This window comes from Notamacropus eugenii, chromosome 7 (assembly GCF_028372415.1).
Source record: "Notamacropus eugenii isolate mMacEug1 chromosome 7, mMacEug1.pri_v2, whole genome shotgun sequence".
Taxonomy (NCBI): domain Eukaryota; kingdom Metazoa; phylum Chordata; class Mammalia; order Diprotodontia; family Macropodidae; genus Notamacropus; species Notamacropus eugenii.
This window is the reverse complement of record NC_092878.1, coordinates 117,292,455-117,318,722: the sequence shown is the minus strand read 5'-3', so window position 1 is coordinate 117,318,722 and position 26,268 is coordinate 117,292,455. Positions and strand designations below refer to the sequence as shown.

Here is a 26,268-nt window from a genome sequence, read left to right as displayed (position 1 = left end):
CCTCAAGTTTCTTTCTGAAACAAAATACAAACTTTCTGAAACTAATGTTCTTTTGGTGATAGTATAATGCTGTGAGTTATGTAATACCACAACTTTTGAGGAATCAAAACTTCAGGACATCAAAATGTTTTAATTTTATCTCATTTTTGAGATAGTCATGGTGAGCAAAGATAGATTATAATGTAGTTAGAACAGTGAAGTATGTACATGAAAAAGTATAAAAAATATTACCAAATTGACAAAGGACTAGAAATGGAGGTCATGTAGCAAAAGTGAGAAATAACAGATGGCTGGTTCGCATACTGCACTGATACCAAGATCAGGTTTAAGAGATGAAGGGCCAGGGTCCCAGTTACATTATATGGGTCTCCTCTATAGGAATAATGGAGGTCTCCCCAATTGATAAATGGTCAAAGGATATGAACAGGCAATTTTCAGAGGAAGAAATTAAAGAGATCTATAGTCACATGAAAAAATGCTCTAAATCACTGTTGATTAAAGATGCAAATCAAAACAACTCTGAGGGACCACATCACACCTATCAGATTGGCTAACATGACAGAACAGGAAGATGATAAATGTTGGAGAAGATGTGGGAGAGTTGGAACACTAATTCATTGTTGGTGGAGCTGTGAGCTGATTCAACCATTCTGGAGAGCAATTTGGAACTATGCCCAAAGGGCTACAAAAATGTGCATACCCTTTGATCCAGCAATATTGCTTCTAGGACCATATCCTCAAGAGATCATAAAAATGGGAAAGGGTCCCACATGTACAAAAATATTTATATCAGCACTCTTTGTGCTGGCCAAAAACTGGAAATCAAGGGGATGCCCATCAATTGGGGAATGGCTGAATAAATTATGGTATATGAATGTAATGGAATACTATTGTGTTATAACAAATGATGAACAGGAAGACTTCAGAGAGGCCTGGAAGGACTTATATGATCTGATGCCAAGTGAAAGGAGCAGAACCAGGAGAACTTTGTGCACAGCAACGACCAAAGTGTGCAAGAGTTTCTTCTGGTAGACCTGCAACTCCACTGCAATGCAAGAACTTAAAAAAATTCCCAATGATCTTTTAAGGCAAAGTGACTTCCACATACAGAGACAGAACTATGGAATTCAATCGCAGATTGTAACAGATCATTTGTGTGTGTGTGTGTGTGTGTATGTGTGTGTGTGTGTGTATTGCGTTTTGGTTTGTTAGATGACTTCTCCCACTCATTTTCATTCTTCAACACAGCATGACTACAGTGAAAATGTATTTAATAGGAATGTACGTGTAGAACCTATATGAAATTGTATGCTGTCTCAGGGAGGGAGGGGGTAAATGAGGGGGAGGGAGGAGGGAAAAAATCTAAGTTATATGGTAGTGATTGTAGAACACTGAAAACAAATAAAATTAACTAATAAAAAAATAAATAATTTTTAAAAATTTTTTAAAAAAAGGAATTAAGGAGGTCATGGATAAAAGTTGCCTAAGATGATAAATGGATAAATTGCAATCTGTACCCTCAGAAGGAGTATTCACATCAAGGAGAGATTATAGATCCACTGAAGCATGACTTTTTTCCCTTTATCTTCTAAAAAGCACAAAATTAAGTCAATGTTTCTGGAGATTGTGTAAGGTTCATTGACTAATACTGTAAGTCCTAGAACTAAAGATTCTTACCTGTAAGGTAGAATCGGCTTGGAAATCTTTCTAATGCTCCCAACTCTGATAAATTTATCAAACCCAAGACTGAGTAGCCTATATAAGGAAGACAAGAAGTAAGATTCTGATCATTTTGGAAATGAATTACAAAGTAAATATCTCCCCGCAAAATTAAAGTGAATGCCTCCCAAGAAGTCACTCTATGATACTAAAATATAAACTAAATGTCATCTAAATCAACTTTATATTGAAGGTACATGTCATTAAAAGTATCCTCAGTGAAATCAGATGTGAAAAGTTATAAATACAAAATACTTCAAGGATGCTACTGGCTTTTAAAAATTGATTTAAGAATGTTCAACAGCAAAATCCATGTCACAGGATTCTAATGTCGGTTTACAGCAAATAAACTCATTTTTCCAGTCACACTATAATTAGTCCTAGTCAAACTTTTCTTTTGAGACTGAAATATAATTGGCTATGTAATACTTAATGACATTCAAATATTGCTTTAAGATTAGTAAAGTGATTTATCTTTATTACAAACCACTGTGACAAGTGTTATAGCTATCACTGTTGCCAGTTTTCGAAAGAGAAAGCCAATGCTGAGAAAGTAACTTGGCCATCTTCATACAGTTATTAAGAATGTAAGGGAATTCCCCAACTGATAAATGGTCAAAGGATATGAACAGTCAATTTTCAGAGGAAGATATTAAAGAGATCTATAGTCACATGAAAAAAAGCTCTACATCACTATTGATTAGAGAGATGCAAATCAAAACAACTCTGAGGTACCACATCACACACCTTTCAGATTGGCAAACATGACAAAACAGGAAAATGATAAATGTTGGAGAAGATGTGGGACAGTTGGAACACTAATTCACCGTTGGTGGAGATGTGAGCTGATCTAACCATTCTGGAGAGCAATCTGGAACTATGCCCAAAGGGCTACAAAAATGTGTATACCCTTTGACCCAGCAACATCACTTCTAGGACTGTATCCCCAAGAGATCATAAAAATGGGAAAGGGTCCCACATGTACAAAAATATTTATATCAGCTCTCTTTGTGGTGGTCAAAAACTGGAACTCAAGGGGATGCCCATCAATTGGCAAATGGCTGAATAAATTGTGGTAAATGAATGTAATGGAATACTATTGTGCTATGAGAAACAATGAACAGGAAGACTTCAGAGAGGCCTTGGAAGACTTATATGAACTGATGTTGAGTGAAAGAAGTAGAACCAGGAGAACTCTGTGCACAGCAACAACCAGTGTGTGAGGAATTTTTCTGGTTGCAATGCAAGAACTTAAAAAATTCTCAGTGGTCTTTTAAGGCAAAATGCCTTGCACATTCAGAGAAAGAACTATGGAATTCAATCGCAGAATGTAGCAGATCATTTTCTTTTGTATTACGTTTGGTTTGTTTTATGATTTCTTCCATTCCTCTTAATTCTTCTATGCAACATGACTAAGGTGAAAATGTATTTAATAGGAATGTATATGCAGAACCTATATAAAATTGTATGCTGTCTCAGGGAGGGGAAAAAAATCTAAGTGATCTGGCAGTGATTGTAGAACACTTGAAAATAAATAAAATAATAATAATAATAATGATAAAAATTCCCAGTGGTCTCTTGAGGCAAAATGCCTTCCACATCCTGAGAAAGATTTCATCTGCCTTCTCACTGAGCCAGGACTCCTGCCTCTAAGCTTTGCTTGTACTGTGCTTTTGATGGAATTAAATGCTGCCTTCTTGGAGGTGGATGAACTATCCTGCTGGTAAATCCTGTGCAGTTCTCGTTTTTCATTTAGCAGCTTCTGTATTTCCCCATCATTTTCATCAAACCAGTCTTGGTGTGTGTGAGTGTTCTGACCCACATGAGTGAATGCGGTGCTGCGCACCAAATCTCTGAAAGCTGCCCACTCCTTTTCTGCTCTACTGTTGCTAGCTCTGTGTTGGCTCATTTTTCCCTCCAAGTCAGCAGCAAACTGTTCATGCTCAGAGAAGAGCGCTGATTTGTTGACATTAATTCTTCTGGTAGTCATTTTGTCTTGGGGTCAGCACTTCTGATGAAGGTAAATATTTAGCTTGGACAGGATAAGTCTATAATCAGTCCAGCACTCTGCACCACACATTGCCTTTGTCACTCTCACATCTTGTCTGTCTCTTCTCTTTACAATCACATAGTCTATTGGATGCCAACGTTTGCTGTGAGGGTGCATCCATGAAGTTTTATTGCATTTAGGTAAATGGAAGACAGTATTGGTGATGCACAAGTCTTCAGCAGTAAATGACCATTGATTGCTGTTGCTCTTTCCAACTTCATTCCTCCCTAGAACTCCCTGCCAAGCCGGGTAGTCTGAGCCTGCTCTAGCATTAAAGTCGCACAGGATTATAAGCTTGTCCTCTTTTGTCACATTGATGATAAGGATCTCTAGGTCTTCACAAAATTTTTCTTTGATTTCATCAGGTTTTGTCATGGGGAGGGAGCACAGGCACTGATGATAGTGGCATGGTGTTTTCCTGCAAGTGGCAATTGCAGTGTCATGAGTTTGTCATTCACTCCTTTTGGCCGGCATACCAGCTTGCTGATTAGATAAGTTTTGATTGCAAAACCCATGCCAGCTTCATGGCACTCCCTTTCACTGCACCCAATCTAGAAAAATGTGTATCCAGCTCCAGCTTCAGTAAGCCGGCCTTCATTTACCAACCTTGTTTCAATCAGGGCTGTTATTTGGATGCGATACCTGTTGAGTTCTCTTGCAACAAGAGCAGTTCTTCTTTCAGGTCTACTGGATTTTGTGTTGTCTATTAGTGTATGCACTTTCCATGTGCCGATGGTGAGTGGAATCATCTTTGCAGATGCTTTCATATATTTTGTACATTTTTTTTGTGTTTCGACAGCATAGTGGAATTCCCTGCCTGCTGCAGTAATCAGGCTAGGGTTGGGTAAGCAGGCAATGTTTAGGACACCTTTTCTAACCCCCTTCTTCACATTAGGAGGTAAGCAGTGCGATCCTTAAAAGGCTGCTCAGACACTCAGGGGGCTGCCGAGTCCCACTGCTGCTTCCAGTGAGAAATGACCTATGGCCTGGGCCGCCTGTGTGCAGGGTTGTGACTACAGCTCCCAGTGTATCTGCACCTGCTGCTTCATCACTTGCTTGTCGCCACAAGACTTTGAGGCACAATAGTGAAATGGTATGGGTGATGTCTTTTGATTTGTGCGTAAATTGGATTTAAGTGAGGCAGGATTACACAAAGTCATCAGCCTCACTCTCTCCTCCAGAGTCATCATAGTCCAGTGGCAGGACAGAGTCAAGACGGTTGGCGATGGCTCAGGATGCAGTGGATGACCTTGGCATCTTCAGTGTCTAACCAAGCTCTAAGAGCTCCACATCACCTGCTTCATCTGCCTTCATGGCCATTGGAACAAATTGTTCTCATCTGCCCATTCCACCAGAAGTCTTCACATGCTTGGGGCAGATACCCCCCTAATTCACCAAAGGGTCTGAGAACCCTTGGCTACCCTTAACCTGGTTTGGCCTGTCTGCCGAAACGGTTTCCCGGGGTGTGGCCACTGCACATGCTGTAGCTTCTTGGAGCCACAGTTGATAGGTGGAACAGGTGGACACCAAAGGTGGAAAGAACCCCGAAAAGGGCTCAGCAGCCATCACACCAAAGGTGCTAATCCTCCCTGAATACACCCTACACCCCTGACAATAAGTACAGTAGCCTAAATCCTATAAAACATTTTAATCTAGTACATTTAACAGCTGTGATACACTGTATTGTTCTTTTCATTTTTAATAGGATCCTACTCTCTCAGAAATATGATCCATGTTCAAAATATATCCTTAATCTTTCTTCTCCCATTCTGAATCCTTCCAATTTAAAATTATAATAGAATAATTACACAGTCTAGACATTTCACTATCATCTGCCCATGCAGATGGACAAATGATTAATGTATTATCTACATAGTTAACCACTGAAATAAAAAGTCTATACCTACCCAAGAAGTACTCTGTCCACTGCAACATTGGTAGAAGAAGAAATCAGAATTTTCCATGGCCTTCCATCAACACCTGTAGGAGTTGGACTCTTTTCAAAGAGCTGCACAAGGAATAAGATCACCACGGCCAGTAAGTAACTCTTTCCTGCTCCAAAAACACCTAGTTGTTTTGGAAGGTAAAGAGAGAGGGAGAGATAAAGAAGCAGCATTCTATATAAATGAATTCCAGAGACATGAAAAGGAATGTAGCCCAAATTATGTTGTATAGAGAATATTGCTACTTTCATTAGATCCATTCCCCATCTTTGCTTTCACAAAATTCAGCTCTGCCTCATAAAAGTTCACTTTGGTTCAGGGTAAATCCAACAGAGATTAGCTTAGGGTGGGAAAAGCTCCCCATGCAACTTACAGCTAAAGTCCTTGAAACTAGACAGAAGCATGATGTGTCAATTGCTAAAATGTCTTTTTGCTATGGTAATGTGAAAAGTTGTTAGCCTTAATCATGTTCCACCTTCCTTTGCAACAGTGCAAGACAGATGTTGCTAATTTTAGACAGTGACAGATTAGATCTCAGATTACTCTCCTCATTTTTAAGTGCTGAGGCAACATAAGAAACTTAACCAAATCTTTTTATTATCTTCCAAGACCACGAGGCAGCGCACTGGACCTAGAGTCAGAAAGACCTCTGTTCAAATCCAACTTCAGACACTTACACCAGATGTATGACCCTGGGCAAGTGCGCCACTTCACCTTTGTTTGCCTCAGTTTCCTCAATTGAAAATGGGGATAATAATAGCTCCTCCCTGACAAGGTTGCTGTGAGGCTCAAAGGAGATATCTGTAAAGCATTTAGCATGGTGCCTGGCACACAGTAGGAGCTATCTAAAGGCTTATTTCCTTCTGAGATGAGGGAGAAGAGAGGGAAGCAGCACAGTCATGTCATTTTCAAAATGTTAAAAAATGAGTTGTGACATACAGTGAGGAGAGAAATATGAAAAGTGAAACACTAAAATAGACACTGAAAATTAAATTAGCTATGCATCAGACACTATTATTTCATGAATAAATTGATGTTGTCTTCTGAAAACTCTGTGGAGTCTTTCTGTGTCCAAAGATTCCAAGATGGAAATTTACTCAAGAAGAAGGATGGGACACTCTTCAGACATAATCACAAATAATTCTGATGAGAAAGAAAATGGGCATGCCATAAAAAATATAGAAAACAAGATCAGAAACCTTTCATGACTTAGGTTAGAGGGAGAATTCTTAACCAAACAAGGCAGAAAGGAAATCACAAGAGACAATTTTGACCACATAAAATTAAAGATTTTGAGGGAATTTAAGCCAATGAAGATAGGTTTAGAAGTCACTTAATCCAAAACCCTTTACTAAATGTCTACTATGTACCTGTCACTGGGGGGGTACATGAACAGAAAATGGTTCTTAACCTCAACGATCTTGTATTTTATTGGAAGAGACAACACATATTTATATATAAATACACATAAAACAGATCGGCAATAAATACAAGACTGGAGGGTGGAGGGCACATACACTAGCAGCCAGGGACTCCAGAAAGGCTTCCTGGGGTATTTGGCTGAGTCTTAAGAAAAGAGAGAATCTAACAGACAGAGGTGAAGAGAGAGTGCCTCCCAGAGATGGGGCACAGCCAGTCCAAAGGGATGGTGATGCATACTGGAAAGTCACATATGGGGAAAAGCAAGAAGTCTGGTTTGGCTGAACTGCTGAGTAAGAGAAAGAGTGTGATGAGAGGCAGGATGGAGTCACCAGACAAAGATGTTTCTATTTGGTCCCAGAAGCAACAGGGAGCCACTGGAATTTATTGAGAAGGTGAGTGACATAGTCATACCTGCATTTTAGGGGAAGAAAAGAGAAAATGGCAGAGGAAAATAATTGCATTAAATATCACCAATAAATTTGGCATCCAAAACATTCAGGGAAATAACACAAATATGTAAAGCAAAAGCCATTTCCCAACAGATACATGGTCAAAAATACAAAAATTTTCAAAAGGAGCTATACAAGCTATAAATGGCCATAAGAAAGCATCCTTGGGGATAGATTATCTGTGAACTATATTATTGTATGATAGATTTAATATTAGTTGACTGATTTAACCTCAACAGCATTGACTAATATGCCAGGGTCAGCCAGAGGGTATCTAATCCCCTATGGTTCAGTTCTTGCCCATATTATTCAATAATTTTACCAATAATTTGGATGAAGGCATAGACAGCATGTATATCACATTTTTGAAGACATAAAACTTGGTGAAATTACCAGTGTTTGTATGATAAAATCAAAGTCTGAAATAGAGCTTAATAAGTATAGACAAGATATAATATAATAAAATCTCACCTGAACAAACATAAAATTCTGCACTTAGGTTCCAAAACATAACTGTACAACATAGCACAGCTGAGATTTAGCTTAATAGCAGCTCATGTGAAAAAGATTTAATGATTTTTGCTACCTGAAAGATCAAACTATATCAGTAGAGTAAAACAGCAGCCAAAACATCAATGGAATCTTAGACTGAATTTACAGAAGTTTAGTATCCCAAACAAAATGAAAGACCCACCATTATTCTTTGCAAAGGTCACACCTGGAGTACTATGTACAGTTTGGAGTGACACATTTTAGGAAAGACACTGGTTAACTGGAAGGCAACCAGTAGAGGTAAATGAGGATAAGGAAAAGAGAGACTATGTCACAACACAATCCATGGAATAAACAGGAATGTGTGTCCATGAGAGATAGCCAAACAGAACAACGGGCTTTCTCTTTTCACTCCTTACCATGTATGATTGTGATAGGAATGGTATGCTGCTCTTGGAGGTCTCGGACATTTTCATGTGATGTTATCATCTGTGCTATCTGAATAAGAGCTGTGGCCTGATCCATGTTTAATTTATATGTTTGAATCATCTCATCGGCTAGTTGTAATGCTGCTTCTGGGCTGAGTGGCTCACAGTTCTTGTTAGTACTCCTGCTGAAGGCTGGTGGAACAAACTTTCTTTTGTTGGTTCTGTTATTGCTGTGTTCAGTTTGGGAAGACCTAGCAAAAATCCAGCAAGGAACATTAGGTGAATTAGGAGTTGACTTTAGTAACTTAGAGAAATTACTGACAAGGAATTAATTAAGGAATAAATCAAAAGTAAGAAACTACCTTTAAAACGAGTATATAAGGCTTTGTTTTTTCTAGGACACTAAAATCTATCAGGATTCTCAAGTTTAAGAAAAATAAGTTTCAACTCTCTTAAGATAAAGTTACATTCCAAAGTGAATTAGTTACATAAGAACTTTCTTTGACTTCACTGTGATCATCAAAATAGACCTCTTCTAGATCAGCGCTTCTTAAACTTTTTCTGCTCACAAACCATTCAGCACTTCTTAAATTGTGGGAGACAACCAGGACCCTGACCTATCTAGATCATGTACTGATATCTATCTTATTGGATAGATGGAATAATTTTGAATTTTTATTACAGGTAAGAATATTTGAATTCCCAATGCATAACAAAAATATTAGTATTGAAAACTCAGATAAAATCTGATGAAACAATGTAGAAGAACTAGATATATAGTTCTCCAAGATCTTACTGGGGAGTGAAAGTTATTTAACAACACCATTACTTTTTATGTCTGCAGTTTATATATTTACACATAGTTCCTGTGTCCTGTTCAAAGCCTTTGCTTTGCTTCCATTATGTGCCTCATGCATAACAGATGCTTAATAAATGTTTGATGAATTGAATTATGACTATCACAGCCTTGGATGTTTTAAAGCATACATACTGTGAAATACTTCTTAGAAAAACCCATGAGAAGATAGTTTGAAGTAGAAAACACTTATTTTCATATTTTTTAATATATTTATCCAAGTTATTCTCTAAATAAGAAAAACTGGGACACAGTACTTGGGAAAATCATGAGTTATAAAGTCTGTTAATAATGATTAACATATAATTATATATACAATTAATAATAAAGCAATTATGAGCTGCCATGATTTATATTATAAACACATCTATAATACTCAATTTAAAGTAAATCTTCATAGTAAGTATAAAAAGAAGGTAGTGAGGAATGGATACACAGCATATGAAATTAATATGAATGATACTTGGAAATTAATGCTTGATTTAGACAGACAATGCCACTAGTATGCTTAATAGTCTAATGGAAAAGCAAACTGATTTATGATGAATTTTTTAAAAGAAACTAACAGTGTAATTACATTCCTTGAATGACACTTTGAATTTCATTTTCAATATTTATGGACTATGTGGATAGTATTTCCACATTCCTCTATACATATGTTGATGGTATTTTCACTGTCTTCCATATATCATTTGTGAATACTACTGAATCAATGATGATTAATTACATACGTTGTTAACAGGTGCTGTATTATAGGTAGAGTGGTTGGATTGAAGTATTCTTGCAAGTTCCTCAAAGTTGTCAGCTCTGTGCTAGCATTACAAATCAGTAAAGCATGAACCACCGCTAGAGAAAGATCACAAAAATGAACACTGATTTTAAAGGAAACCATTCACAAAAGTCTCTATAATAAATATTACTCAAAACTAAAACTTCATCTTTATGACTTTATCTCATTCTATTTAAAAAACACCCTTTGAGTAACCAGTAACAGGTCAAATGTGGGCACTTATGTGCCAAGGGAAATCAGTTAGAATACCATAAAACTTTCTCCCATACAAGTGCTATGCTTATACTGCATTTCCATCTTTTAAAACAAACAAAAAATAAAATTGAAAAACTACAGAGTAAACTAACAGCATTACTTACTGTCAGATGGCCAATTTGAAGGGAAATAGCCTTTCAGAGGCAAGAGTTCCACCTCATTGTATGATGATGGTCCAAAAAAGGCGCTACAAGCAATGAAAGTATCCAGTTCAAAGTCTAGGGTCTTTGAAATCACCCAGAGGTCATCTGCAAAAATATAAGCAGGACTTTAATGGAATCTTCCCCACCAAAGGTGACAGACCTGTTCTCAGTGTTCATTAAAGTTGAATTTCTCAAGTTTTTCTTACTGTAACCGATTTGGAAAGAAAAAAACCAGGGGAGAGAGTCAGAGACCCTTGCCAATCGAAGCCCTGAAATAGGCACACAGGGTAGGCTCACTATGTGCTGCTCCAGGTTGCTGGTGGGTAGGATTTGGTGCTGAAAAGTGGGTTGGCTACTGTCTGTGAGGTCACCATCTCTATCTACTCATGCCCAGGGGGATCCTGTTCCAGAGCTACCCCAGGGAAATGGGAGAGTCAGATGGTGTTATGATCATCTTTGGGAAACTTCAACAAACATGATTTAAGTACATACCAAGTGCAAGGAATTATGTTAGGTGCTGTGGGTACAAAGACAATACAAAGGGGTCCCTATCTTCAGTGACTAGGATCCAGGAAAAGAACTTGCATTCAGGAGATCTTCAGGGCCAAGGTGTCTTAGTTCAATTTTAGTGGGACCTTCCTGGTCTATCAAATCCAATTACAAGCATTTAACAGAGGTAATCTATACTATCAAAGTTATGTATGTGATATCTATCTATCTAGTAATATGTGTATATGATGCTAATGAGACACCCCATAAAAGGGGAGAATTTCCCCAAAGAGGATTAGAACAACTTACCTTTGCCATAGGAAGAAGAACTTTCTCTCCTACTCAGTTTAAGATAAAGTTTGCTTTTAGATTCATTATGAAATTCTGGATTTACGTGAGCAAATCTTTTTGATTTGCCATACTGCTTATTCTGAAAATCAAATCCTTTCCTGCAAAATGAAAGAAAGATATGCCTACAGTCTAAATAATCAGGGTGACAAAGTTGGGTTTGAAATAGCAGCACATGAGTCAATCTGAAAGTCTTAACACAGCATAAGAGAGTCATACTGGAGCGGGAGCCAAGATGCCTTCATTCTGGTCCCACTGCTGCCATGAACTGATGCAGAAACTGGGAAAACTTGAGTTCTCTGAATCTCAATTTCTTTATCTATAAAACTGGGGAAACAGATATGTCCAACCTAGCTCACAGATTGCTACAATAATGGATGTGAAATGATCTGAAAAGTATAAAGGCATAATATGCTATGCAAACCCTATGTATTAATACTATTATTTTGTAAATTTACCTCATCTGGTGCAAAAAAGTATATTTCTAAAAATGGTGCATGTAAATTTCAATGTATTCCAAATCTATTTAAAGGAATCCTACTGTGAATTATTTGTAAAGTTAATCTCACCCAAATGATTTTTGTGCAAATTTTTATGTAGGTAAGCTAATATTACACAAGATGGTATAATCATATATATATAAAATGTTTTTATCTACTTAAGAAGCACAAAATAAAAAATTAAAACCTTGCATTTTCTCACCTATAAGATAATGAAGAATTACTTCGAGGTAACCAATGATAACAGGTGCTGTTTCATAGGTAACTATGATCTCCCTTTGTATTTTAACACATCCAATGACAGGGAGGTAGTCTCCCTGCCACCTGCTCTCATATTGTTATGGTCTGCTGGTGTGGAAGGAAAAAGAGCTTTTGATCTGCTGCAGATCTGATTCGATTAAGGTGAACCTCGATTTCGATCAATGTGTTAGGATCACAAGTCTATTCTTCTGACAGAATCTTTAAAATATCTAACATACCTCACCAAAAGCTGACACTCCTCATAGATGGGTACATTTTGGCATCTTAAGTATATTCCAGTACTCTTTATATCATGTAACGCTGTGCAGGGTACAGAGTCTGCCTGTGTCAAATTAGCTGGGCTTACTTCTTCAAACCACTTAAAAAATTTACACTGGTTGGCCTTTGGTGCATCACAAGTATAAAAGAGACGACCCTAGGAATAAAAGAAAAGTAGTTAAAATTTAATTATAATGAAGATAAAAAATGGCACTGTTCTACTATGGTGTATTATTATAAACACAACAGAAGAATGAAATGATTTTTTCCTTGGAAATTGCTTAATTAAGTTCAAATCAAGAACTTTAATAGCTAATTATTAATACTGAGCACAGCACTCAAACAAAAACATTAATAGTACATTAATAAAAAGAACTAGGAATGAAATAGATGTCTAGTAATTGGGGGAAAGGCTAAACAAATGGTTGTACATGAATATAATGGAATATTCCTGTGCAGGAAATGGCAAACATCATGAATACAAAAAATCACAGGAAAACATACATGAACTGGTGGAAAAGTATAATAAATAGAGCCAGGAAAACAAATATACACCATTACTACAGGAATGAAGATGGGAAGAACCACAAAAAAATAGATATAAAGTAATGTTGTGAAGCTATAAAGAGCAAAGTTGGCCCTAGAAAAGATATATGAGATGATACCTTCTTCTGTTCCTGTGTAGAAGTGGGAGTAGAGGAATTCAGGTCTGAAACATTGCATATATAGATTTTCAATACATTGATCAATTTTCCTGAGTTTTTTTTAATTAAAAAATATTCTGTTATAATTGGATGACTCTCTGGTAGGGAGAAGGAGGAGGGATGTAGAGGGAAATATAGGCTATACAAAAAATGTTGATAAAAATCTACTTTTAAAGGTGTATATTCATATCGTATACAATTGCCCAGTCTTTATTCAAGTCCGTCCAATTTATCAAGCATTTTTTAGTTTTTAAAAATTACTGTTCTCTTTTTTTATCCCAAACTTAACAAACATCATCTCATATGAGAATAAACAACTAAAATGAGGGTCATGCATAAAACTGCAAGTCTCTATTATGTACTGGCTTCTTCCCTTTTGAAATCTAAAATAAATTCAACATGTTACTCTCAAAGCTATTCTGCTTGTCTGTGGCTTCCTTCTTTTGTCTTCTGTAGATTTCAAAAACATGTTTCAACGACCTTTTATTTTTCTTTCTTTTCTTTTTCAGCCTTGTCCCTGGTCCCCCTTTACCCTCAACTTCCCAAAATGATAAATAAGAAAAACAAAATCTCTATAACAAATATTCATAGTCAAGCAAAACAACTCCCTACACTAGCTATACCTGAAAACATATTCTGCAATTTGAGTCTAACAACTTTCTGGTAAGAGGTAGGTAGCATGCTTTAATATCAGTCTTCTAGAATCATGCTGATCACTCACTGCATTAGTCAGAGATCTTAAGTCTTTCAAAGTTGATTGTCTTTACAATGATGTTATTATATAAGCTGATCTCTTGGTGGATTTTGCTCACTTTTCTCTACATCAGTTCATACAAGTTCTCTCAGATTTCTCTGAAACTTTATATTTACAGACCATAATTTGCTCAGCCATTTCCTAAGTGGTGGGAAACTTGCAGCTCTTTGATTGAGTATTAATTAAGTACTTTCAATATGCCAGGCACTGTGCTACATGCCAGAGATAAAAAGATAAAAATGAAACAGTTCCTACCCTTAAGCTGCCTTTATTTATATGAATATAAGTACAAAAATAACTTGCTAGTCCACAAATGAAACCCTCTTCCAGGGTAAATTAGTACCAAGAAAGATGAAGTAAAGTTCCCTGGCAAACTGCATTTTGCACTGAATGAAAAGGTGATTGTTAGTTTAAATTCTACCAAATAGCTTCACTTTTTCCAAAGACATACCATTTTACAGTACCTAGTTGAAGCATCATTAGGATACCTTATTTAGGCCTTCCTTTTTAACCATAACCAGCTTTGCAGGCTGTTGATGATGACATGTTGGAATGCTGTTTCCTGTGTTTTTCTTTTTCTCTGCTTTCATTGATGTATAAAAAGAAATGTCAACTTTCAAAAGAGCTTGGTGCAACCTTTTGGACACTTCAAATAGCAATATGTTTAAGTGTTCTAGATTTGAAAAGAAGATAAAAAAGAGATGAAAATTTAAATTTACCTCTAAATATGTATACAGATGCTTTCTTTGTCTTACCATTAGGAATGAAATTTCTTGAGAGGCAAAGATATTGGAAATAACACTGGAATTGGGAATCAGAGGATTTGGTTTCTAGGTCTTACTCCACCACCTACAAGTTGCGACCTTGGACAAATCATTTTATAATACTATAAAATGGGAATAATACTTGGAAGTTCCTGTCTCACAAGATTGTTGTGAAAAAATTATTTTGTAAACCTAAAATCATGAGGATTAGAAATGAGATGATTATTATTAAATTTAATCTAAAAACATAACATGATTTGTCCTCATGACAAATTCTGAAATCAGACATTACTAAAGATCATCATTATTCATGAATCAATGAATGAGAGCAATAGCTATTTCATTTTTTATCTCTGTTGTCTATGCCCAGCACCTGGAATAAGCAGGAGATTTATCAGGTGATAATCAGATACCTATCAGGTGATTTAATAAATGCCTCAAGGACCTACTTGAACAAAAACAGTCTGTTCACACCTTAAGTTTCTTCTCTCATGCCTCCAAACCAATATTATTGCTACCATTAACACTAACATGTCATCAGCATTAAGTAATGTTTACAGAAGGCTCAGCATTTTATCATATACTTCAAGGAACCTAGCAAATAAAAGTGCCTAGTATGGAGCCTTGTGAAATTTTCAATCAATGAAAAATGAGTTCAAAGATGATCTTATTTTTGATCAGATAAACTTCATATGAGGAAATGGGCTACTGGCTACAATAGTGATGTAGAGCTCTATAGCTCTGAAGGACAGGAAGGAGATGATTTGATCAATCACCAGGAATTCATCTGTCCTTTTAAAAAACTGCCTACTTCCTTGAAATGCATAGAGAAGACTTCTTTGCTGATGAAATGAAATACTGGTGTTCATTGATTATTTCATATTTGTAGTTTGGTCCCAAGAAACCAAAGCATGCAAAATAATCTTTCCCACATTCCAAAGCCAGTTAATTTAAAACAGTAGCTTAAATATCCTTCTGCTTAGCTAGGACTATTTCAGATCATCATGGTGTGATGCCTGATACCTTAGAAGGAGAAATACATATTAGACTTGGGAATTCTTGGATGAGGATGCTCCCCACCCCCCACCCCACCTTGGTGCAGCTTAGCTCCTTCTCCGCAAGTTATATAGTCTTAGAGAGCTATGAGGTAAGCATTATTATTATTATCATCCCCATTTTTACAAATGAGGAAACTGAGGCTAGGAAAGTGTACATGATTTGCCCAGGGTCAGACAGGCAATATATGTGAGAGGGGGCACTTGAACCCAGGTCTTCCTGGCTCTAAGGCTGGCTCTCCATCCACTATGCCATGCTTTCTCTTGGTGATCTTATAAACTGCTCAAGACTTTGGACATGACATCTGAGCTAAGGTCTAGTTTTGACAGTCACAGAAGGTCATACACAGAGTGAAACTGGAGTTTCATTTTGTTCTCTTTCAGCTTCCTAAAGATCTTACTGTTCTTTATTTGGTTATTTCTGTGGATCAGCATACAGCAGCATTCTACAGAAACTTTAGCTTTGAAAAGCCAACCACAACCTCTGCAGTGTTTGGACCCACCAGTCAGCCATCTGAAGGATGTCCCTGTGGGTATGCTGACTCGGCTGGGCATATTCTCAGTCTACAGATCTTGCTCCCACCTTTTACTCTAGTTCTATATCTTTTTTCATAGATTACAGAACAAAAGTACAAAAGCAATCATAGTGGAACAAATCTCCCAGCCATGTTTTTTTTTCATTGAAAGACAATTTCATACCTATCAGAGAGGTTGTAAAGATCTGTTTATACTGAGCAGGTGACTGAAAAACAGCAGGGATGTGAATCTGTCTTTTGGGAATACCAGCACATTTTGATATTTGCCCACTGGGAAATGACAATGCACTGGCATTTATCTCCTGAAAAAGAACAAATTAACTCATCATAAAAATGATCAATTAGCAAGATTTTTTCTACTGATATGTCTAATAAAATGCACAATCCTTTTATTTACTAACATAAGACTTCATTTCTGAATTCCAGATAAGTATATTTTAATTCTAAATAAAGAACAACATGCCAGGGATAGTTATATATAACCCCATAAGGTTAAATAAGCTTGATTTTACTCTCCCTTCCCTCTCAAGACATTGAAATATTTTACTTCAGGGTAAACAACAGCATCAAAATATAAGTGACATGGATGAATCATTTTCTTGGCACAGTATATTCAAAATATATTACTTGATTCCTGGTATCCAGAAAAACCTTATATCAATGAGTGACATTTTAACAAGAATAATTCTATTAAGAAAACTCTTTAGTAGCAATACAAATGAGTTAATGACTATATATTATTATTTGAAAAGGTTAAAGAGAATAGCATGGGTATAGACCAAAAAATATTCATAGCAACAGTGAAATAGTTTTATTTGCAGTTTATTGTGCTGTTTTTTTCCTCTAAAAGGAAATGCTTTGAAATAGAAGAACTTTTAGAGATAACTAACTTATTACAGCTCCTCACCTGGGTACTGAAGCCACTGTGGGCGGTATGACTTAACATCTTTTGTATTTCTTCAGTCTGGGAAGTTTGCTCTAAATTCTCAAACAGTGTTTTCTTTCTGAAAACTGATTTCTGACAGAAATCTGCTTGCTGTTGATGAAGCATGCCTTTTATCATTTCCAAATGCACAGAGTCTTTAGGGTTTTTCTTGGCAGCCCCATTGTGATAATTTTCTGGTTCATCAAATTGCATTCTAGAGGCAGCAAAGAAGTTTTCATTCACTTTGACATCACTTGTAATCAAGCCACTTCGGGATACGTTCTGATATTTCAGCCACTTGCTTTGTTTGCTCAGAGGAGGCACCAGAGAGGAGAAAGAAAGCCTTACAGGTGTTTCTTCCCCAGACTTCTGAGAAAAGGAGGTTTCTCTATTCCTATCCTCAAGGCCAAAGAAGCTGACAGGAGAACCTGTTGACTCCTCATATGAGTCAAGCATAGGGCTACCAAAACACTTCTGGACTTCTGAGTCCATCCTATGTGAACAATTTTCTGAGACAGAGTGCACTTTAACAGGTGGCAGTGTAATAAGTGGTGTTCGAGTTCTGTGAAGTCTTTGGACGTGGACTTTATCTGAACAATTGAACTCTTCTATGCCTGAAAGGTGAAAAAAAAATTGATTAGGGGTCATTACCAATCCCATTGAAATCAATGTGTGTAGAATAAAAAGAAAAAAACTGCCATTTGACTTACAAGATATTATATAATTTAATATCCCATATTAAAATAAAAAATAAAGTGGATTATGTTATTAAATAAGAACTGTAAAACTTCACTTCTCTGAAATGAAGTTTTAGACTACTTGATCACTAGAGATGGAATGCTAAATTTAGAAAATACCAAGTACATCACTTTGGTTAGAAAATAAAGTACATTAAATCGAGAGATATGAGAGCAATCTAGAAAGGTTGTTTTAGAACCCTATGAAGGAGGGATTTAAGTGCCAGGTATCAATATCACTGTCAAGAAAAATATATCAACAACAAAAACAAAGATACCTAATGGCACAGAAGTGAAATTTCTAAATTTTACAGAAGTTATTTGCAAAAAAAAAAAAGGCAGAAAAATAATAGTGTGCGATTTCAATATTCTACTACTGAAACATGACAAATCACAAAGAATGATAAATAGAACACTATATCCCCAAGTCTTCCCTCCATTAGGCCTCCTTACAAACAAGTTCCCTTAGGCAAAATTCCTCTCTCTCACTAACTTGTTCTACCTTGGCTCTGTCTTGCTCTCTCCCAGCTCTGCCCCACTCTCATTTCTTGCTCCACCTTTCCTGCTTCACCCATTTGACAAACTCCTCCCACCATGCCATGTGACTCAGGAGCCATGTGACTCAGGCTCCATCACAGCAGCCAGCTGGGTCCAAGCTCAGAGCAGGTCACATAGGCCTATTAATGGGTGGGAAAGATCTTCCCATTCCATTAACATTACAGTAGTACTCTGTCATAAGATATCACTACTGAGAGTCCTTTAGTTCAAATACTCTGAAACTAAAAAGTCCAGGAAAGATGAAAACCTAGAACTCTTAGCATGGACACACGCTTGGAGGTAGAGGGAAGCACAGGGACCCAGGCCAAAGCCAATCAAGGTCAGTTATCGAAGAGACCAGCAAGGGGTCAAGTCTGGTCCTGGCACAAAGCCCTAGTTCAAGAACTAAGTCTGGAAAGGGAACCAACAACTATAAAGAATTATTACAGATACAGAGAGCTCTAAAAACTCAACACAGAAGAGATAATCACATTTAGGGAAATAAGCTAGATGACTTGGTTATTATTATTATTACACATAGTATCTTCTGCATGGGGGTTAACAATTGATAGATAATAGAAGTTTAAGGATTCATGTGCAAGCAATAATAATATTCTAACTTCATTCCATTCATTTACTATCTTTTCTCATATTCTTGTTCATATATTTGGACCTCTATACTCTCCAAATAGCATAAATAAAAAAACACCATAATCTCTGACAAGATTACTGTCCACTGCAAAAAGTGTCTGGAAGCCATCTCCACGAATGAAATAATAGGATGGTGAGAGCTGGGTGAATGGGGGACATCAAGGGGAGATATGCAGCCCCAAAAAGGGGCTCTTACACCAGAGAGGGGCTAGTCCTCTCTGAATACATCATATCCCCACAGTGATACCACTGAGCTCCTTTAACAAGTATTATACTATGAATGCAAGTAGCAATAGCGTTTTAAGAAGAGCACCAGATGGAGCTAGAAGACCCAGGTTCACATTAAAGCTCTGGGAGATGTTAGCTCCTTCATCTGTAAAGTGAGGAAGTTTGATTAGTTTATATGTTAGGGCATCTCCCAACTCTAAATCCTATGACCCTCAAGTCTGAGTGTTGGTGTAAACCCATTAAGTCAATAAAGCAACAGTGATAGAAAGTAGTAAACAATTCTAGTATGCTTTTTTTCAAAAGCAACTGCCTAGAATAGTCCTAGGACATTTGCTTTAACTCAAAACTTAAGCTCTCATCCATATTCCATTTTCCATATACTTTCTTCTTCCTGCCTCATCTCTACTTCCTCTTGTCTACCTATTATAACTTTCTTGCATTTCTTTTTTCATCAGTTTCTAACCATACTCCCCCTCTTCCACCAGTTACTCTTTGGAAACAGAGGACATAGCAGCAGGAATTTAGAGAAACAGGAAAGAAAGAGAATGAAAGAAAGGGAAGGATAATGCAGAGAACCACTGCAGATGTAGTGGAGGAGATGGCTTTCCCTTGCCTTTTCAGCCTTTGAGCAGTGGGCTAGAGGCTCAGTTTGGTAACTGTTTCACAACTCCCATGATTCTAGTGGGGGAGGCAGAATATATGCACTTGAGAAGAACTAAGAATGTGATGGGTGACAGCAGAGGTTGAGGCTTCCCAGACATTTCTAGGAGTCCAGAGGAAGTTGCAGTGATGGGCTATTGTAAGGACTCCTGGCAGGTGAAGGAACTCTTAGGGAGCTTAGGCTCCTGAATCCCCACTGGGGAAGTGCTGAAAATGTCTGTAGCTCTGCACAATAAGGAAGGAAATACAGTAACAGTAATGGCAATGGTAAGTGACTGGGGGTGACAAGCATTAGAAGTGTGTGACTAGAGGAATCAAGGGTCAGAGAGGGCACTGAAAATAGAATCCTTAGCAACAATTTATTTGGAGTTTAATATCAAATATATTGTTTTTAGTTCAGTAACAGTCACTCAATTACAAATGAAAATTTGCACAGATGGGCAAGAATTAACAAAAGAGTAACAGATATATTTAATACTGCAATAGCGAAGTTTACCAGATGATGTGCTTGCTTTCAAAGACTCCTCAGGTGACTTTATCATAATGTCTTCATTTTTTGGGCTCAAAGGAAAGGTTGAATCAGGGCTCAGTGTTGAGATCTTCTGCATTGGTAACATCATCTAAGCAAAAAAAAATTTAATAATGAGTCAAAAGAAATACATCAGCACACTAAGGAATTTGGATTGCCTATTATTCAATGTCTCTATTTTCTATAATCTAAATGTGCACATCAATAAATATTTAATTCTAATAATGCGTATCACTTAGGGACAAAGGAAATTGGAAAGTCCTTCCAAATAGGGTAGAGATAAAACTCCTTGATTCATTAAATCACATAAAATAAAAGGTAGAATGTGAACAGAAGCTACATTCTCTAAATGACTAAAGATTATCTAATTTGGGTCTGTTTTGGATATGGTCTTAAAAATGTATACAAGCATAGGCTTTAGAACTAGAAAAGTCATTTGAGATCACGTACTCCAACCTTCTCATTTTGAAGACAAGGAAAATTTAGGATCCCAGAGATTCAGTGCTTTGAACAAGGTTGCAAAAAGTAATAAGCAACAGGGCCAAGATTTAAGTCCAGAGGACCAGCTTCTAATTCCAAGGATTTCCATTACACCATGCACTCTCTCAGCTAACAATGCTTCCTCTGAACTCCTTAACACTGTCTCTTGTTCTAGTGTTTAATCATAAGCCAACATGGACCACTCCCTAACTCCCTGTGTCCTATTTCCACAACTAGACTACAAGGTCTTCCAAGGTAGGGAGTGCTTCTTATTTCATTATGCATTTAGCACCAAACCTTGCCAAGAGAGCTGCCCAAAGAATGAACTCAGCACAGGAATGAGAAACAGGGGATTAACGCTAAATGCTGTGTGAAACTGGGTAAGTCACTTCAGCCTTCTTGGCTTGTCTCTCATCTTCAGTAGGAGGCTGAACCGCATGAAGGTTCCTTACATTTCTAGATCTGAGAACCTGTGATCCAGAACTCTATCAATACTTGGTGTTTAAAAATTGAGTCTGACTGAAAATGTTACCATTTCATCCTGTAGACTAAGGGCCCTGGGTAAAACAGGATGGGTTCTAGGAACAGGGTTTGAGTCACTTTATTATAGACTAAATGAAGCAGATCTTCAGACCAAGAACCTTAACAGATACTCTTGATGGTCTCAGACCTAAGAATTACCCTACACAAGGCTAGTCCAGACAGAAGTGGCTACAGCCCATCAAAATGAACTTTCCAGACTAAGCCAGATTTGAACCCAACAGATTTAATTGGGCTCTATCTTAAGTTATTGTGTTAAAGAAGAATATGGTGAGTAAAGTGGCTATTAACTTGTAGATACTATTAAAAGGTGTAAAAGAATAACAACTTTAATTTTCTATTATATTTCTATACTAAAAGTTGCAGAGGAAATGCCAAAAATTTCCTTGAATGGTGAGAATTTCTTCACCTAGGAGTCTGATATTCTCAGTGAAATCACAGATCCATTCTCTGTCTCTTATTCTATTCTGTCCATCTGAGAATATGATTAAATTACCTTAAAATAGTTCTTCTTGGTGGAATGAAAATGGTGGAGTAAAAGCAGGGACTCCCCCTAAACCCAGTCAAATACCTGCAAAAGATGACTCTAAAGAAATTCTGGAGCTGCAGAACACACAGAATGAAGTGAAGCAAATCTCTAGCCCAAGATGGCCTGGAAGGTCGACAGGAAACACCTATCAAGCTAGGCTGGGAGCAGAGCACAGTCCAGCAAGGGCTGTGCTGGTACAGATGGGACCTGAGCGGACCTTGGGGGAACTGAATCACTGGCACCTCAGCAGTTTTCCAGACCTCACAATCCCAAAATGCCAAGGCCAAATTGGAAGGTCAGTGGAAAAAAACCTGTCAGACAGGTGTGAGGGAGTAGCGTGGTCTGGCCCCAGCCCCAGGGCAGAGAAGGCAGAGGAGCCTGTGGCCACAGTAGTAGCAGTAGGGACATTAACAGCTGCTGTTTCTGGAGCTCTAGGCCCACAGATTGTGGGGGAATCACGCAGCTGAAGGTACATCCTCCATCCCCATTGGAAGCAGAGAACTACCTTGACAAAGAGCTCAAAAGTCAAGTAAATGGTTGGGGAAATTAACAAAATTAACAAAAACCAGATAAAGAATCAGACTACAGAATCTTACTTTAGTGACAAGGAAGACCAAAATATACAAACAGAAGAAGACAACAAAGTCAAAGCTCCTCCATCCAAAGCCTCCAAGAAAAATATGAATTGATCTCAGGCCACGGAAGAGCTCAAAAAGAAGTTTGAAAATCAAGCAAGAGAAGTGGAGGAAAAATTGGGAAGAGATATGAAAGTGATATGAGAAAAATCATGAAAAATGATTAGGCTTAAGGAGATCCAAAAAATGATGAAGAAAAAGCAGAATTAGCCAGCTAGAAAAGGAGGTTCAAAAACTAATGAAGAAAATAATTCCTTAAAGATTAGAAAGGAGCAGATGGAAGCTAATAACTTTACGAAAAACCAAGAAATTATAAAACAAAACCAAAAGAATGAAAAAAATAGCAGACAATGCTAAATATCTCATTGGAAAAACAACTATCCTGGAAAATAGATCCAGGAGAGACAATTTAAAAAGGATGGGACTACTTGAAAGCCATGATCAAAAAGAGAGCCTAGACATCATCTTTCAAGAAACTATCAAGGAAAACTGCCCTGATATTCTAGAACCACAGGATAAAACAGATATTGAAAGAATCCACCGATCACCTCCTGAAAGAGATGCAAAAAGAGAAACTCCTAGGAATATTGTAGCCAAATTCTAGAGCTCCCAGGTCAAGGAGAAAATACTGCAAGCAGTCAGAAAGAAACAATTTGAGTATTGTGGAAGTATAATCAGGATAACACAAGATCTAGCAGCTTCTACATTAAGGGATAGGATGGCCTGGAATATGATATTCCAGAGGTCAAAGGAGTTAGGATTAAAACCAAGAATCACCTACCCAGCAAAACTGAGTATAATACTTCAGGGGAAAAAAAACAGTCATTCAATGAAATAGAGAACTTTCAAGCATTCTTGACAAAAGACCGGAACTGAACAGAAAATCTGACTTTCAAATACAAGAATCAAGAGAAGCATGAAAATGTAAACAGGAAAGAGAATCATAAGGGACTTACTAAAGTTGAACTGCTTACATTCCTACATGGAAAGATTAATACTTGTAACTATTGAGACTTCTCAGTACTAGGGTAGTTGGAGGGAATATAGATTATATATATATATATATATATATATAGACAGAGGGCACAAGGTGTGTTGAATATGAAGGGCTGATATCCAAAAAAACAAAATTAAGGGATGATAGAGAAATATATTGGGAGAAGGAGAAAGGGAGAAATAGAATGGGGCAAATGATCTCTCACATAAAAGAGGCAAGAAAAAGCATTTCAATGGAGAGGAAGAGGGGAGGTGAGAGCATAAGAGTGACTCTTACTCTCACTGGATTTGGCTTAAGGAGGGAATAACATGTACACTCAATTTGGTATGAAAATCTATCTTACACTACCGGAAAGTAGCAGGGAAGGGGAGAAGTGGGGGCTCGGGGATGATAGAAGGGAGGACAAACAGGAGGAGGGGCTAATTAGAAGTAAACTCTTTTGAGGAGGGACAAGGTCAAAAGACAGAACAGAATAAATGAGGGACAGGATAGGATGGAGGGAAATAATTATTAGTCTTTCACAACATTACTGTTATGGAAGTTTTTTGTATGACTACATACGTATAACCTTTATTGAATTGCTTGCCTTCTCAATGAAGATGGGTGGGGAGGGAAGGGAGAGAAGTTGGAACTCAAAGTTTTAAAAATGAATGCTAAAAATTGCTTTTATGTGCAACTGGGAAATAAGACATACAGGCAATGGGGTATAGAAATCTATCTTGCCCTACAAGAAAACAGAAGGTAAGGGGATAAGGGAAGGCAGGGGTGTTATAGAAGGGAGGACAGATTGGGGGAAAGGGTAATCAGAATGCATGCTCTCTTGGGGTGGGCAGAGGGGAGAGATGGGGAGAAAATTTGGAACTCAAAATCTTGTGAAAGTGAATGTTGAAAACTAAAAATAAAAAAATTAATAAAAGATAGTTTTTCTGTACTTTATACGTACACTACTCTGATTAGAGTACTATGGAAAACAACTGATGATTAGCTTAATTTTACGCATTTAGATTTCGGATAGCCAAATTAAGCTGCTAAAAGAACAGGCATTGGGTCGCTACATACTTTCTCACAACCCAAGGAGAGAATTTCTTGAAATTCACTTAAAATTAGGGAACTCAGAAATTTGAACTTACAAAAGGAAGAACATTAAGCAGTTATTTCTGTTGTTATGTAACACCAGAAAACAGGACAGAAAAACAGATCCTTTCTTCTCAACATAAGATAGCCCTTTTATAACATGTATATCCTCTCTTGCCTCTAGATGCTTGTATATGGAAAAAGATTTATAAACAGCTATGGATTTATACTGGTAAGACAAAGGGCTAAAGGAGTTTACAGAAGAGCTAAAAGAACAGATGAACTAACTGCTGAAATTTACAAATGGAGATATTAAACCTGCAAAAAAAGTGAAAAATGGGTCTTTCAAGCACCCCTGATAAGCAGAGGGGTAAAAATTGAGGGGTTAAAAAGGAGGTAATTATAGCAATGGGATGGAATCCTAAAACAATTAGAGCAAAAATTAATTAAGAGGAGATAAAGAGGGTAGGAATAGATCCTCAGGATTTCAATTTTTAATACCTTTTATCATTTTGATATTATAATCTTTCAGTTCAAGTAAAAGCCTGAAAGGTGGGTAGAAATGATAATGATTAAACTTAATGGGCAAAATCTCAAAAAAAAAAGTTTTCTTTCCAATGGGAAATATCCAAACTGGAGATTTCTGTTGGGAAAAATTAATTTATCATTAGATTTGCTTTCTAGTTTCCTAAAACTGAACAATGAGACCATCTGTGATATTATATTTCAATTCATGAAAAATTCACGGAAAAGAAATGCCAGGATCATATCATATACCTCAGTAACTTGGAATTAGGAAACTAAAAAAGCAACAGAAATGAGAACTATCACAAAACCAGTAGTCATGCTTAGTTGAGCATTCTCTGTTGAAAGGGATGTCCACTGCATTATAGTTTTCAATTAATTCAAGTGATTATCCAACATAACCACTCCTTTTTATAATGTGGTACTAAAAGTTGAGGGGCAAGTTTAGTCTACAATAGAATTAGAGAGAGCAAGAATATAATCTTAGCTGACATGGTATCATCCACATCCCTTTAACAATAATATGTAAAAATAAAAATCTCCCCAAGCTATGAAAGGTCCGTTTATACCTTGTTTGTTTCCCATGAGGACCATTCTGATAACTTCAAATTATGGTCCAAAGAATAAGATGACACAGTATTGCCAAAATCTGTAAAAGGGAAATCCAAAACTGTTGTGGGGGAAAAGAGACAACTGTACTTAGTAACCACCCCCAGTATTACTTGGTAATTTACAAAGCTAAATCTTACTTACAGGTATTATTTTCATTTGAATCCTTAGTAAAGTCAGTTGCCATTTGAAAATCATCATCTCCCCTGAAGTTTAGTCCTTCTTCCAAAAAGTTTTCTCCATCTGAGGACTTCAATATATGTACATATATAGATCTATATATAGATCTACTTACCTCAGTAAGACTAACTATATATACATAAAAAACTTTTTTGCTATGAAAAGAACATTTTTAAATCACAAATATGTCACTCTGGTCATTTAAATTCTGAGAAA

The 26,268-nt window shown here is 37.0% G+C and overlaps 1 protein-coding gene across 7 annotated transcripts in view; it reads right to left on the bottom strand.

Moving 5' to 3' along the window:
* ZGRF1 (zinc finger GRF-type containing 1) overlaps positions 1-26,268 on the bottom strand; it is an 87,344-nt gene that overhangs the window by 26,960 nt on the left and 34,116 nt on the right. For 6 of the 7 annotated variants that reach the window (XM_072623554.1, XM_072623555.1, XM_072623557.1 and 3 more), the window contains 11 exons: positions 20,451-20,574; positions 17,124-17,755; positions 16,380-16,518; positions 14,350-14,534; positions 12,364-12,560; positions 11,346-11,485; positions 10,509-10,652; positions 10,091-10,205; positions 8,495-8,754; positions 5,677-5,836; positions 1,678-1,755 (listed from right to left, as the gene is read on the bottom strand). In XM_072623554.1, the coding sequence (XP_072479655.1) occupies positions 1,678-1,755; positions 5,677-5,836; positions 8,495-8,754; positions 10,091-10,205; positions 10,509-10,652; positions 11,346-11,485; positions 12,364-12,560; positions 14,350-14,534; positions 16,380-16,518; positions 17,124-17,755; positions 20,451-20,574 (2,174 nt within the window). The remainder of the gene's footprint in view (positions 1-1,677; positions 1,756-5,676; positions 5,837-8,494; positions 8,755-10,090; positions 10,206-10,508; positions 10,653-11,345; positions 11,486-12,363; positions 12,561-14,349; positions 14,535-16,379; positions 16,519-17,123; positions 17,756-20,450; positions 20,575-26,268) is intronic. The other variant, XM_072623556.1, reaches the window with a different exon arrangement.